We start from the raw sequence: 16,727 nt of genomic DNA, 5'->3' as shown, positions 1-16,727 counted from the left end.
CACATCACTCTAAATTGCTCTAACAGAGCAATGTAGCTTGGAGAATTTGGTTATTCTTGAGTGCGTGCTTGATGTCACCACGACAATATCACATTAGCACTGTTTCTAATGTACTTAACCAGAACAGTATATGTAATGCAACATGCTGCTTTCAATTCCATTTTTCTCATTTGCTGTTGAAAGCTTTCTTTGAAGTATTTGCATGTGAATTAGTAAGAAATATTTTGATGTATTGCATGCATGAGGAAATATTGGTAGTGGTTAATTCATTGAGAAACTGTGGTTACATGGATTTTTAAAATTCCTTGTTTGTTTCTCACCCTTTTTGTTTCATTAGCAATATGTTCATGTGATGAAATATAGAGTAGTGAACTAATAGACTAGAGAACACTGCCAAACACCAGCTTTGCCTCTGGCCAGAATATTCCGTACACCTGCAGTCTTGAAAATGCTGGAATGGATTCTAATTTCATCTTTTGAGAAGAAAAATAAAATGCTCTCAAGGAGTTAGAAGACCTTGCATTTTGGCAAACTCCACTTAAATTTTTGGCTCTATACCCAAAAGTGAAAAGAGGCAACTGGGAAATGTCCTTGCAGTATCCAAGTTCAGAATGAATCAGTAACATAGCAGCATATTATGCTCCTACCAAAATCTCTTGAGATGTTCTAAAAATTGACTTTAAGCTAATTATTTCATGAAGGATTGCATCACTACCCAAATTTATCTAAAAATAGCTGTCTCAAAATTCTCCAGAGGAATCTTGGACAGGGTGATTATAAATACTGTGTAATCACTCAGCCAAGCCCTTGTGGTTATCTTGTTTAATACTGTATTTCTGAAAGATCTTTTAAGCCTACTAAAAATTTCTATGGCTCTCTAAATACAGTATTTGGTGTATGAATCAATTCCAGTGTTTCCGTTTTCCTGTGAGTGTATTACTTTGCTTCACCTTTTACGTGAATGTTTTGCATCACAGAAGTCAGTAGTTTTAAAACTAGAAGTTTTACAGGTGGATACACTGTGCTACAGTAAGTTTTTTAGGTTATCAAATTATATTGTGAAGAAACTTGTAAAAGTAAGCCAGTATTTGAGATAAAACCAATGAATTTATTCCACCTTAGAAGTAACGAGTCTTTCTTAAACTCACACAGTCATAATCCATGACAAGAATGCTCAATTTATCCACATAAATAATATTTTGGTCTTTCTATACATCTGTAGTCTTATATTTAAAGTAAATACATCTGTGATGTTCTCATTCCCGTATAAAGGCAGTATGTCTAATTTTTTAAGATACTTCTTTTCATTTTTAATTGTTAAAAATTATTACCTATCACACCAAAATCATTGTCTTGTAGTTTACAATCTACTTGAACACCCCAAAGGCCAGAAAAATTAGAATAGAAAAAATAATATTCTAACAAAGTGCCATTTCTAGTTGAAGAAAGGCATTCAACTGCATATCTGGTACTAAGAGCATTATTTAAGTCACAAACTATTTAAAAAGAGGAAAAAAATGAAATTTGCAATTGATATATATTTTTAAAAACTTCCTTTTTTTGAACACATTCTATTTCTGGTTTTATTCTATTTTAGTTTGGATTCATATTAGGATGTCCACCGTCAGTCTTCAGGCACTGTCAAGTGATCAAAATCAGTACATTTATCAATAAGAAAAATAAATAAATAAATAATGTTAAACACAGAGAAAAATACATTTATAGAATCAAACTATTAAAGAATTAGAAATGATATTCTATTTTGTCAGATATTATCTTTTTTTTTTCCCCCAGGAAATAATTTCACACAGAAGTTTTCATACACATTGCCTGTGGCATAATTTTAATACTTTCCTGAAGCCACCCTGTAGAAACAAGAAGCTTCCAGGTGAAACACAAAATACACCAGGAGGGTGATGTTAATACAGCAGAGTGATTAGAGAAGTTTATCACAGTGCAAGGCTGTGTTAAATACAAATAAATTTGCATTTAGGCAATTCAGTCTCAGAGAAAGCTTGTGACGTATTACAGGGCAGCAACAGAATCTGTTTTTCTGGCTTTAATCCAGTAACGATAAAATTCTGTGAGGAACCTCAAGACACAGTGGGTTACTCCACTGTGTTTAATAGAATTGAATCTCCAAGACATCTACCGCATACTGTGCCCTCTTTAAATATGCAAGTTGTGATGCCTACAATGTCCTAAAGTGGTGGGATTCACCACAGCTCCTGTAGAGCTTTCCGAGTAGCAGTAGACAAATTTGCTAACATTTTGATGTTTGCTCCTTCTAGGTGAGCACCTATAAATGATACACAGTATAATAATTCCAACTTCCTCATCAGTGTTAAGTGAAAGAGCGGTGCTTGGCTTTCTCCAGCAAACAGAAGCATTGAGAATTATTCACATTTTTTGTCTGAAAAAAAAAAAAAAAATCTGACTCCAGGAAACTTATTTTCATCAACATAATATTCCCAAGGAAGATAGTCCTCTTTTCACTCCTCAAAGAGGGCATTCCTGTGCACTTCACGTACACAATAAGAAAGCTTGGATTCTGATAAAATTCTCAAACACACCTCTCCTTCCCTCTCTCATGAAACAGTCTTTGGAGCTCTTTCAGAAAAAGGTCTTCTGTACTTCTGCATATCAACAGCAGAGGAGTTTCCAGGCTATGGTAATACTACCATAGAGCTTCTAAAGACACACTGAGGTCATCCCTTCAACAAACTCCTAAGACTCGGAGCATTTCTAGATATTATCCCTTGTGATGATTCATACTACTGCATCATTTGAAATGTCTAGACTTAAGGATTTGGAGTTTATCAAGTATGTGACAAAATCTGTGATGCCACTGAAAGAGACAGCAGCAGAAACAGAGACTCAAAAGAGTTTCTAAGACAAAAGAAAACTCCCCAAATTGCAAAGAAAATAATAAAATTAACCAAACTGTCAGATACATGATGATACAGCAGGAGAGTTGATGTTTCCACTTATTTAGCCCAAAGTAATTCACCAGTCTATAAAGATCATGAAGTAAAACTTGACTGAAATAATATTTTCTATTGCAAATGGTAAAGCTGATCCTCACTGAAACTTAATTTCAAATTATCGTTTCTTTGCTAAAATTGCAACTCCCTGAAAAACAAGATATTCTTGGGAGAGATGCAGGACATAAAGATGACAGAAGATGTAATTAGAATGTCAATTGCAGCATGACCAAATTCATTTTGTAGTATAGAAAGGAAAATGTTACAAGGTTTTCTAAAGAAACTCTAGCACATTTGTTCAATAGATTTATTGACATCCACAACCATGTATGTATATTTCCACTCAGGGTGACATTATGTTACAAGCAAATTTGTAACTTAAGTTAGCACTCTAAAATAATTTAAAGTGATTTCCCAATATAGCACTCTAAAATAATTTAAAGTGATTTCCCAATAGCTCGTCTACATGATTTAAGACAATCTGTATTAGCTGCTGCTTGCCACTGTAACAACTGCTGTTCTGTTTTAACTCTAATACAGCAGTGAAGTGGAAGTCTGGTTCTGAAGAGAACAAATCTCAGCAAAATTTTGAGAACATTAGAAAGAAGTTGCAGAGGATTGTAAAATTAAGACAGCAAAGCAGACAGAGAGAAACATCTTTCTCCTGAAACACAGTAGAAAATATTATTACATTTAATGAAATATCTTAAAATTGGCGTACCTGGAAGAGTAGCACTTTTGGAGCAATATGTAACAGATATATCAGTATTTTTTTTTTATGTTCAGGAAATTCATAATTTGATGTGCAAATCAAAAATGGGATTTTCTGTAGTAAATATCAATATCAATAGTAAATGTATGAATTGCAGATACTAAAGAAATTTGAAGGGGGAAGGAAGTAGTCCGTCTGCCACTCTTATCAGCTGATGCCTTTGTGGAAGAGGAAAATCCTACTCTTACTGCAGCTTTGCTAACAAGACTTTTTTAGCCACAATGCTTCATATGCAGCCTAGGTTTACCTTCACTAATTGAAAGACAGGGAACTTCTGAAGAGAAATTCCTTGGATACTTTGAGGTCTGCATTTCTTATCCTTTGCCCTGCTGCCTTGATAAGTTCTCAGCCTCCTGTATGTATGAATAGATAGATTCCTGCTTGACTGGATAGGTAGATTCATCACAAATGCATTTGGTATTATGGACATACACGAAGGGAATATAGATTTTTTTTTCACTACCCACCATTTTACTTGGCCTCTCTAAGCAAAAGTTCCCCCTACAGTTTAGAACAGGTGTAGATTTGAGGGCCTTATGTTTAGGATTATCTAGTGAGGCATCTCCTAATAATTATAAATATCTCCCATGACCACAACAGGCTGGAAAAAGGTAGGGTTTTCTGTGTTTTTTTTTTTTTTTTTCTATTTTTCTTTCAGTAGTACAACAGCTTTGGAAATAGGTGAGAGAACAAATATGGCCATAAAAAAATAAAATAAAATTTAATCTGGCAGTTGATCATTCACTAGAGTTCTAGTTCTTCAACAAAAGAGAATCAGAAATAGACTAGGAATTGCCATTTCTCAAATAAACTTTTCACTGAGAAATAGGGTGGATATATCACACAGGATGAAATCTGCCACTTTTCCCCACAGCACAGTCACAGCAAGGAAAAAGACTTTTTCTTGGATACACATGTGAAATCTGTGGGGCTTGACAGTGGTTCTCCCCAAAGGGATTAAAGAAGTATGAATGATCTCTACAACCTCTATTATCAGATAATTCGTAAGTGTAATAAAGTGGTGACCTAGATAAACCACATTCCTATTCCTGATGTCTCTCTTCTCTCTCTCTTTTTTTTTTTTTTTTTTTTTAAATGTGTGGTGTCTTAGATAAAAGAGATTATTTTGGCATCAATTTAATCTACTTAAATAGCTTTACTGAAGATCTTTATCATTATAAATAATGGAGGTATTTGAAGTATTTGGTTACAATTCGAAATGAAGTTATCCAACACAATGCCTCTCTAGCAAACCTCTTCTGCAATTCCTATAGTTTGGTCAAAGAAAGTCATGAATTTTATGAACACTTCTCAGCAATACCATAAGGATTTTTAAAAAAAGTAAAATAGCAACACACAGTCTTCCCACACATCTCATGAACATTTAAAAAAATATCTGACAGGTATCATGGAAAATGGCAAAGTAGAATATTTGCTTACTCATCAGTAATGAAGTTATTTGGAATCTAACATCTTCTGCTAAACTGATGAAATATCTCCTGGACAGCTGACTGATCTGGGACATAAGTGCATCATGGCTGAAACATAGGTACTTGGCTGAAATGTCTGTAATGAAGTCAGTATCATAAGGGGATGATAAATTCATGTTCAAGGGCTGTTTCCTATTTTTATAGACCTGTGGGAAAAAACTACGATGATTATAGGTATGATGTCAGAGATACTGGGAAGTTAGCATAGCAGGAAAGGTTTTCCCTGACTTTCTGTTACTGAGTCCATGAAGTTCTGCAGGATGTAATGTATGATTCAGAAAGGATCATAACATTGACTGTGCAGTCAACTATACATTATTATGGCTATACATTAATGTGGCATGCTCATTTGTGAAATGGCATGCTGCCTGACAGCAGTGTGGTTAACTTGAGAGGCTAAGGAAAACAATGATTTTGCTGATGGTATTCTCTCCTCCTCCTCCAGCAATACATTCTCTAATGTCACACAAAGGAAAACAACCAATACAAAACCTTTAGAAAAGTTCTTAAAACATATTTCTCACCCTTTTCACATATTCTGAAAGAGAAAATGCATCTAACAACATTCACAACACACAAAACCAGTCTTTAGTACCTAGGTCATCTCATCTGAACATCCTTTGTCCTGCTGCTTGTCCTACTGTACCTACAGTACCTCTACTTACAATGAGTATTTGTTTTTAAAAAACAGGGTAAGTAGCCACTGCACATGGTGCAGTTTTAAACATCTTAATTAGACAGATAAGAGATGTATGTCCTGTGTTTTACATGTGTACTGTGTCTAGTACGGTTATTTTCTTCATTAATAAAACAGAACACAAATTAAATTTGCTCATGTCTAGTGTGTAACTACACGATTTTTTATTAAAAACTCAAATGACTTACAGCATTAAAGATGGGGGAATTTTTACTTCTAGAATTTATTTTAAGGATAATCATGATTTCCAGATAACCTCTCAGAAAGCCAGAAGCCTTCTGAAAACACAATTATTTTACAAGAGATAAGCAAATAACAGCAGAAAAAAGGTTAGGAAAAGTCAACAGGGGACAGATCTTGCTTTACTGTGAAGAGCATCTGCTCTCCTCTGTCACACATAATGATGACAGTTGGAAGCTATATGAGAAGGGAAAACAGGAAGTGTACTGGGCTGCATATAACATGAGCCAAACATGCAGCTAAATACTTAGCAACCAAAGAGAAGCAATACTGAAACATTTACATTGAACACCTCCTACTTTTCACAGCTGCTGTCACATATCAGACCTGGCTTGAAGACTTTCAATACAAGATTGAAATAATCTTGAACATATGAAAATAGAACAAATAGAATAGAACAAACAGAATAGAACAGAACAAATGAAAATAATGCCACTTTTCAGTTGCTATAAAAGCATGCAAATGTCTACCCACCTGCTGTTTTAACTGATGTACTAATCTGTCCTTCTCTCTTTTAAGAGCCATTACTTCCTCTTGAGTCTTCTTTTTCTTTGAAGCGGACAGTTCAAGCAAGGCAATATTTGCATCTTTTTCACTAATTGCAGCAAGCAGGGCTTCCTGTCTGATAAAATAAAATATTCTTAATATTATATAGCATATATAATATTAATATATGCTATTTTTATATTCTTAATAAAACAGAACAAAAATACTAAGTGAGATGTTTCTTTTAACCAATGGAAAAACAATCAAGTAATTTCAAACACTCTTTAGATAGCAAATATTTCTTAAAGCATTTATCTTAGTGTTTATCATTACTATAACATGATAATTAATAATACTTCCGTGAATTAACTTGTTCTTATTTTTTTTTTAAATTTATGTTCCTGAATTATAGAATATCTTACATAAATCTTATGAATTATTCCAATCATAAAGACTGAATCATAAAAAGGAAAGTGATATAAATAAAGCTTATTTTTATTTTGTCTTGTATATTCAGTACCCTAGAGGCCTCAGTACAGAAATCTCTGGATATCTTCCTCACATTTACATAAACGTTTTCCTATGAATTTATGGTTATTCATTGTGTCACCATGAAACTATAATTCTCAAAGTAAATATAACATCTAGAAAAACAGTACCTTGATCTAACAGTTCACAAAGAATCTTTTCCTTTGGAATTTTGACCTCAATCACCACAGAGCAAACAGAAACTTACAGCACTCAGAAACATATAGAATTACATAGAAGCCAGCAGGGTCACATCGTAAATAGTTTGTGAGGACATATGACAGAAGTAATTTTTACAACATGCTGTTAGGAAGCACAGATCCTGGAGTATCTTACTATTTCTTATACTCTAAAATGCTCATGTTGGTAATGACATGATCTGTCCCTTATTTTCTCAAATAAACAAAATATACTCACTTTCTGCAATGTATTCAATGACAGATTATGACTTATCAGACAAGAAGAAGAGCATAATAGGTTTTACTACATAATATGTTATGACCTATGCCTTTTTCCAGAACTACATAAGATCAATCATTAAAAAATAAACATGGATAAATGAGACATGAATTAACCTTAGGCTCCAACTGCTAATAAATGTATACATTTATTATACATAACTTCATATAGCCAAGGTGAGCTAAAACTTTGGAATTCTTGCAGTCCTTCTGCTTGCCAGCAACAATGTCAAGAAAGCTATTTCACTTTTATATCAAAGTTCCTAATGTATTAATGTAAATATTTAAAGGACAATATTTCTGATGGAGTCAAAGGAAAACAACCCATCTATTTTACTCTCAAAGTTATGAGATATGGATCAATTTTAGATAAACTGTTGCATTTTATTCATAAACTTAAATACTCTCATTTATTATTCTGTCTTCTTCATTCTAATCACAGTTAAATGATGTTTAAAAGAGGATGCCTTGAGCCTCCAACGGTTCTGATTTAAATAATACCTATTTATTAGTCTAATTAACAGGTATTAAAGAAAAAAAAAAGATGGAGTCATAAGTCTATAATGCTAATCTGAAATGAAACATTTTAGGAAACATATTGTTTCCTAAAAGCCTCAAAATAACAAATAAAACATGCTGCATGGTTATTGGTACCATGCTGTAATATTATTCATGTTTTGTGCTCAAATAAGATGTCAATTCCATAATATTTTCATTAAAATCTTAATTTTTTAATGCACTGAAATAAAAGAAAGCTGATTCACTACTGTTCTCAACTATTCCTCTCCTCTTACATGAAGCAGAGAATTTTTGTAATGTATAAAATCTAAAAATGCCCTCTTCTTAGCATCTGGCTCAAACAGAAAGAAAAATGTAACACAAATTAACTTTTTTCTCTGCAGTATTTTATATAAAAATGTTTATACTTTTCTGTTTTAGAAATGTGCCCAGCCTCAGAAGATGTCTTTTTTTGGGGAAGTGGTGGTGGTGGTAGTAGTTACAACATAAGCTCTCTGACAAAAGGGGGTTGGCAATAGGTTTTCTATGACTTTAAAGCCAAAGAGATAGCACATATTTAGTACATATTAAAATCACAAATAAAGATCATTCAGATGTTTTGACAGTGCTCTAACAGGTTGCATCAACAAACAGTTTATTTATTTATGTATTTTAGTCTTGCATCAAACAAGAATTTTATTGCTGTTTGGAACATCTTTTTTTTTTTTTTTTTTCAAAAAAAGTTTTTCACATCATTTTTCTGTTTTTCTGGATGTGTAGAACTAAGATTTGTCCTGTCTGAAATTGACACTAGCAGGACTAAGTCCTAATCTTTAATTCTTGGTAATTATTGCTGTAAAGTAGGTACCTCTGATAAAGTAAACTGCAAAATATAAATTGGTTTATTTCATAATTATCAGTCTCAAGATATACCTATTTTATATCTGAAGATAAATATTGATATAACCATTACAAACCCAACACACGTAGGATGAAAGTAAGTAAAAGAAAAGTTACATCACAGAAAATCCAAGGTTTTTAAGTTATTCACAGATCAATCCTAAATTATGTAGGCATGCCTGCTTATCTAATTTCCTGGTAAATACTTGCCATCTACAAGGTTTCTAATGATATTTATTTGATTGTTTAACACCAATTTTAGTCCTGCTGTAAAACGTCACAAACAGAATAAAATTTCTAAGTCAGCTTGAAAACTAAATGAAGGTGTACTGAATTTTTACTTCTCCAAAGTTTAGAGTATTTCAAAAACTGTTTTTGAAAACAAAAGCCTGACTAGTGAGAAAGAAGAGTCAGAATTACTGATGCATTCAATATCATTTCAATATCATATCTGATAATGTGATGCACTCAAGTCCATCTTTTTTGTATCGCTGACCAAAATAGCCATATGTTCTTGTAATCAAAACAGTGCAAGTGTGCAACTCTATGCAACTCTTCTGTCAATGCTAGCCCTGCTTTAAAGGAACAGATGAGTTAAAACCTTCCATGGAAGAGAAGAGTAAGACAGTCTACTCTGAAGAATTTGCACTCTGGATTCTGCAGCTCCCAAAGACATAAGCTTTTGGAGACCATGGTGTGCTTCTTCTCAACCGATGGCATTGAGGTGTTATGAAAGCCAAGCAGAGGTAATGACAATATTTTTCTAAGACGGTATTTTTTTGAAACATAACAAAATCTTTCTCCTCAATTGCCTTGTGGTTGATGGGATAATTCCCAAAGAGCATGCAACTACTTTTCCCTTTGCAAAATATTGCAGTTTACTTCTATGTAACCAAACACTTAAGTCTACAAAACAACAGTTCATACCAAATGCAGGAAATAATGATTCATAACCATGTGAAGTAGCTGCCCTGATAAATAAATAAATAACTCTGTAAATGCTCCACTGAGGTGGTCTAAGATTTGAACCCAACCCCCAGCATATACAGACATTTGAATAAGCCCTCCATAACTTTGTAGTATTATTATCATTATATTTTAATTCTTATCTTTATGGTAAATGCATGTGGAGCTCAGAGCCCATAAAACCACAAACATTTGGAGAAGATTGCACAAGAACACAAGAATGGAGATTTGTACTTGAGTTGTTCCACTGTAATGTGGAATGATGAATACATGTACACAGACAGGCAGGTGAATCCAAACTCATACTGCCCATACGCTTGAAGCCTCCTAAATGTGAGTCAGCTTCAGATCAGAAGCTGTAAAGCCTCATTTGTTTAAGAGACAAAGCGTTTAACTTGGGCATAATGCCACGCAACACGCTGATGGCTTCCAGACTGGGACTGGCTCACATACAGCCCGCTCAGAGTGAGGGCAAAGCAAACTTGCACCTTTCTGCACAGACATACTCCTGGAGCACGTTGGCACTTTATCTGTGTCTATTATCATGGATAATTTTAACAGTAATAATCTCAAATATATAATCCAGTGGCATTTAACCAGGCATCCGGGTTAACAAGAGTGGGACTGACTGTATATTTTACCAATAGATGCTTGTTGGTTGCTTAAATCTTTAGTAATTAAATTCTTCAATATGGAGGAAAGACAGAGATGCAGCAGTTTGTATTATTAATATACAGAGTACAAAATAGAGGCACAGGTTGTGACTGGGCATATAAACCAACTGAAGTAGCATTTAATTCTGTATCGCCTAGCTTACTACCAGAGCTCCTGGTAGTTCTACTCTCCTAAAGTTCTACATTATCATTTCTCTTTTACTATTGTCACACACAGGTTTACCCATGGCTGTGAAAGCTACTGTGTTGACTGTCATCATCCTTGAGATTTACTATAGAGGAATAAAATCTGATGAACAGAAGAAATTTAACTTAGCTACCCAGTGATTTTACTAAAAAGATCAATATTACTATTTTTGCAGGAAACATTTGAAAGAGGATTATCTGACCTCTAGGAACAAGGTTAAGATGCCAGCAAAAAAGCTGGTAATAATGACTTCCTCAGTAATAAGCATGAAGCAAACTTCATTCAAGTAAACAGGTGACAAGGTCTTCATCTAAATCTCTCAGGTGAGTAACACACTTCCACTTTACCGCTAGAAACTGAAAATCATCGTGCATTTCTGTGCCAAAATTTTTTAAAATCAGGAGCTGAACTGGCACCAAAAACAACATACAGTCTCATATGCTCTCCAGCTAGCATGCTTAAGAGTGTAAGCATAATTTATAATTCCTAATTATCTACTGTGTCAGGGAAAAAAATGACTATCCAAATACAGTTCTATAGAGGTGTTATCACTATTCGCAGCCAAAATGTCTCCTTATTGTTTAATAAATTATGATAATAAAATACATTCTAAAATAATTTATTAAAGCACTGAATTAAATGACATTTTTAAACAGTAATATTTATAAAGAGTAATACTTTTTGCTATTAGCAGTTTTTCATCTCTCTTCTGGCAAACTAATTTGTTATACAAATACCAGGATAGTACTTTTAACAAAAAAAAAAAAAAAAAAAAATCATTCTAGCTGAATATGGTAAAACTAGGTAAACTCTCAGATTAATAAAATACGTGTTAAAACAAACAGCATTTGCTCTGCATTGATAATTAATCTGTACATTTTCCTTTGACTTACATTCTCAGGATTTCCCATCTAAATATGCTGCACTATAATTTGGGTGTTCACTACAAGAAGGAAAGGGAGAACTCTTCCCTGAAAAAGCAAAACTCTAAAAATGAAAATGATCTCTAAGCAAAGTCTTACTGCATTCTTCTCTACAGCAAACTCTAGCTAGTCTCCTCAATAAAAAGTGAATATAAAAGTCTCTTGATGGTAATAGTTGCTGCTGTGAGATCAGGGTTTAAGGTACTAAAGATTCCAGTGACAAGTTCCAAGGAACTTGCATAAATATCTTAATATAATTCATGTATTTTCATACTAAAACACAGAAGTAAAGTGGAAGGGTATAGTCCCATTCTAAAAGTCAAGAATTCATTTGTTCAAGCAAGCAGGATTCCATGTAAAACAATTTGCAATTCCACTGTGTGATTTTTTTTATTAACTACATGGGTGATGGACTAGAAAATACGCTTGCTTACTACATTTCAGTACTACATTGAGACTGGGAGGATCTTCAAGTGCCATGAAGACAGGAATAAAAAGGTCTTGACAAATGGAAGAAGCAGTCTGGAAAACTAAGGAGGAACTCCTTATTAATGATCTGTTGTGAAAGAGGCAAACATCATACTGGGAAGTATGATGAACGGAAAGAGATTGCAAGACAGAAGTGATAATTTGGCCTGTGTGACTTCAGGAGAATCTCAGCTGAAATACCAAATCCAGTCTGGATATGATTTCTCCAAGAAAAATGCATTGACTGTTCAGGGGACAGCAACAAAAGTGGTCAAAGAAACAGCTGACAAGGAAACATTGAATTAACTACAGTAAATGGTCTATGAGAGGCAATACGATAATGAGAACATTACATGCTCTACTAGAGGGAAAAAGAACATGTTTTCCATGTCCACTGCACACAGAACAAAAGGTAAAGTGCCAACATTTAATTGTAATGGCAAGTTAAGTATTAGTAGAAATTAAGTACTGGAAGAAATTGCTGAAGAAAGATGGTTTCTACCAGTGTAAGTCTTTCTGATCAAGTTGGTTAAAAGTCTGTTAGAAATGAGTCAGATATAGTTGATCTTGCCCCAAAACATGATCTTTCCAGCAATCTATTTATTCAATGATTCAGTGGTTTAAACTGATTTATTCTGTGTCTCATTTTAAGATGGCAGTTCCTTGGAGTTAACACCCATGCTTTACCTACTTATACCACATATCTGCTAGCCTTCCTATGACTGGAAAGAAAAACCTTTTACATTTACATTTCTACATCTGTACTAAGAAAGAACAATACAAAACTTCAGAATGATCAAGTTTCTGTGAAAATTACCAATTACAGAAAAAAAAAGAAAAAAGACTGTATTGCATAGGTAATCAATAATAATGAAATACAGAATACCTTTCCTTGGAGGATCTACCGATTATTAATTTGATAAAAGACCTACCTTTTAGACAAATAAAAATACAAAATGTATAAGTATTTTAGCAGTCACTGCAAGTAGCGTGAAAACCTAATCTGAATTACCATACCTAGAACTGGAGAAAGCAGATGATAACACAGCAACTTAACTATAAATGTATCCAAACACAGGAAAAGTGCAACCTTATAGATCTCTAGCAATACAGAATATGCATTTGTGAAAGCATCTGTCTTGGAGTGAAAAAAATTACTTAATATGAAAAGGAAGCTTTAGCATACTATAAGAGAAGATAAGATAATGCGAGAAGAAATAAATCCACGAAAGACTCTGTTGAATGCCAAACTGAAAAAGTATATTGTATACAGTATTTTATCAAACTGCAGCCTAAACAAATGTCAAATGGAATAATTTCTTTAACAAATATGGGCAACAACTGAGAAAAAAGGGTTGTTCACTAGCATATATTTAGTCAAGATTAACTATGGATAAAAGAATGTACTAAGAACAGATTTAATAACCCTAAACTGTCATTCAGCTTGTAGGAGGTATTCAAGATACAGCTAATAAAACACAAAAAATGGTTCTAACCACCCACAAAAAAAAATTCTCAGTAGTATAAAACACTGAAGGATGACCGCTAAGATAAATGCTTTCTTTTGAGAGCTGCCTTGCAGTTAACCTTCTTAAAGAGTCTCCCAGAAACCTCTAATCATAATACATTGCATTGCCACTTATCACAGTCAATTTAGAAGTGAACTCTGTAAACACTCCTGGCTTTACTCCCCACCTCTGTTAGTCTAAGAATAATTTTCTGAGCTTTAATAAAAGAACTCGTGACAACTTTTGGGGAGGTGGGGTGAGTTCTCAGGAACAGTCCAATTGTAATCTAACAATTCCTAGATTAAGATTTATAGGAACAAAATCTTCCAACAAAAACTTCACTGCCTTCACTACTTAAACTGTTCTCCACAAAATACAGAAATGCAATTTTAAAAGTCACCATTAAAGTTAAATCAAGTCAGAAACGTTTGAACTAATGATACACAGTAGAGTACTCAGCCAGCTTCTTACATGCTAATCATACTGAAAGAGAAAAACAAACAAACAAACAAAAAAAACCAACACAGCTCAATCAACTTTTTCCCTTTAATTATTGTTTTCTTTCCCTCATGACCCCCAGTATTCAACCTTAGGTTCAGTAGGAGGTGACTAGAGATAGACAGTGATGAGAGATCCTGTTTGAAACAGCTTCTCTCTGTTACTCCTAAAGCAAATAGTTGTTTTGTTAAAACATGTCGTTAATCCCTTATGGATGTGCATGCATCTTAGAAAATAAATTTCAGAACATTTTTAGTATTTTAAAGCTTTTTCTTTAGAAACAAAATGTACTGATCACGAGTATGAAATTTAAAACCTGCATATTCAATACTGCAGTTTTAAGTCTAAGCTACTTGTGTGACACATTTAACTTCAGTCACTACTGATCTTAGGCAATTATCCTGGAATTGTATTTCTGAAACGGACAAAATTTATCTCTCCAATTTCATGACTGTATATGCTTTGCAAAAGACACAATTTATAGGTTAATTCCTTTGAATGAACAATTATTTTGCACTCTTTTCAAAGAGCAATCCCTTTTGAAATAGTTTCAGGAGGAAAAAGCAGCATGAAACAGCACTTCAGTTTGGCTTAGTGCCTTTATGTAAAGCAGAGAGAACCAGATGCTCCACAGCCCAAACACAGCAAGAAGTAGAGGACTGCTCCATTAATTATGGGACAGAAACATCAGAGCCCTGGTCTTACCCATACACCAAGCACTTTTCCCTCTATTGAGGGAACCTCAATATATCAAACCTTGAATTTTCCAGCTGATGAAGCCACCTTCTGGAGGCAGGTGTGAGAGACAGTCTTCAGATAATATGAAGCCTCTATATTACACCTGTGTTAGACCTGCAATATAGTCTCTGTATTACACCTGTGTTAGATGTATATCTTCATTAGGCTAGAATCAAGGAGAACCAGGAAGAAGCAGTTCTCCTTAATGTGAAATCTTAGAGCAAATGGAAAGAAGGAAAAAGAAGGAAAAGGACCTGATCCTGAATAATCACAAAGGTGTTTCCTGAAAAGACAACTTTCATATCCATTCCCTGCCTTCAAACCACCTCCAGCCCCTCCACCCCTTCTCCCCCCCTCCTCCCCTTTTTAAAGTTTCCCTTCTCAAAGCCTCAGTTTGGTCTTTCTTCCATGTTTCAATATTCCCATAACCAGACCTACATCCTCCAGTAACAGTAAGTGCATTGACTCAGATTGGCAATTTTTAAATATTCTTCTTTCTTCTCTTATCAGCAATTGCAAACGTGCATATAGTTGGTGGGTTTTTGTTTGTTAATCAAACAAAAATAATTCAATATAAAGGTGTATGTTCAGAGAGGTTTTAAAGACAAAGAAGGAAATTCACACTCATCCTTTGTCCAGTAAGATGTAGGCACTCAATTGCCCTTTGAATTCTCTGAAGTTTTTGAAGTCCCATAACATTGCACTTCTGATGTCCTGACGATTTATGTTTTAGAAATGACAGGTAAGTAAAACAGATCCATTCAGAAAAGAAACACATCGGTGAAACCAATTACATCATAGTTTCACTGATGTAATTACATCAATAAATGTGATTCAGTAACCAGTCTATTATTATTTCATTCAAAGTGACAGCATTGCCCATGTGTGAGGAGATATAACAAGATTCAGACTGCATGTGAAATGTAAAGAGAAAAAAAAAAAAAAAAAGAATTCACAGTGCTGCAAAATACATCTGAAGAATGATGATGACTATTTCTGGTGATTATTTCTGATGATGATAATTATTTCTGGGTTTTTAATAGAATTGACTCCCTATTGTTCATTTGGCTTTATATGATTCTCTATAGGAATGAAAACAACATTTGGTTAAAATGGCCATAATGCAGTATAGTGCAGAGGTGGGTACTGATGAGAACAAGAACAATGGCAGCTGGATGTATGGGGTTGGGTTACACCAGACCACAGGATCCACCTAAGTTAAACAGGAAAACAAAACTATAGGTAATCTGTCGTTGTCAGCCACCTTATCCTTCAACACTAGTTTTTGTGTTTATAGAAGACAAAGATAAAAGTACTTTGCAGGATGAATGGTTTGATCTCTAGAGTACAAATCTCAGTAACATCTTACAACTACCAAAGAAATGTTTAAGCTTGGAAAACATTATTAAAAGCTGCAACTGTTTTCATGAAATTGCAGGGAATTCAAAATATTTGAGTCACAAAGGAATATAAAATTGAGATGGAGAGACAAAATTAAAAATTAACTTATATTAACTGTATTCTGTTAATTCTAAATTGACAAAATATTCTGAATAGTCATTCATCACAAATTAAATGACAGTTATGCTAATGAATGAGCAGGGCTTTGTTTCAAATTACAGTAAGTACTGATCAACAAAATGATCCTTTGTCAAACAGATAATGCAAGTTAAAAGACACCATAATCTTCTATTTCATTACGTAACATTAGA

General features: G+C 33.9%; 1 protein-coding gene across 7 annotated transcripts in view; it reads right to left on the bottom strand.

Moving 5' to 3' along the window:
• The window catches only part of ERC2 (ELKS/RAB6-interacting/CAST family member 2), a 551,904-nt gene that overhangs the window by 153,814 nt on the left and 381,363 nt on the right, over positions 1-16,727 (bottom strand). For all 7 annotated transcript variants that reach the window (XR_004253689.1, XR_004253691.1, XR_004253692.1 and 4 more), the window contains one exon: positions 6,658-6,805. Coding sequence is in view for 1 of the 7 variants with exons in the window: in XM_032193894.1 (XP_032049785.1) it covers positions 6,658-6,805 (148 nt within the window). In the remaining 6 variants the exon portion in view is untranslated. The remainder of the gene's footprint in view (positions 1-6,657; positions 6,806-16,727) is intronic.

This window comes from Aythya fuligula, chromosome 10 (assembly GCF_009819795.1).
Source record: "Aythya fuligula isolate bAytFul2 chromosome 10, bAytFul2.pri, whole genome shotgun sequence".
NCBI classification, from domain to species: domain Eukaryota; kingdom Metazoa; phylum Chordata; class Aves; order Anseriformes; family Anatidae; genus Aythya; species Aythya fuligula.
The sequence above is the reverse complement of the archived record's forward strand: the minus strand, read 5'-3'. Positions and strand labels throughout refer to the sequence as shown.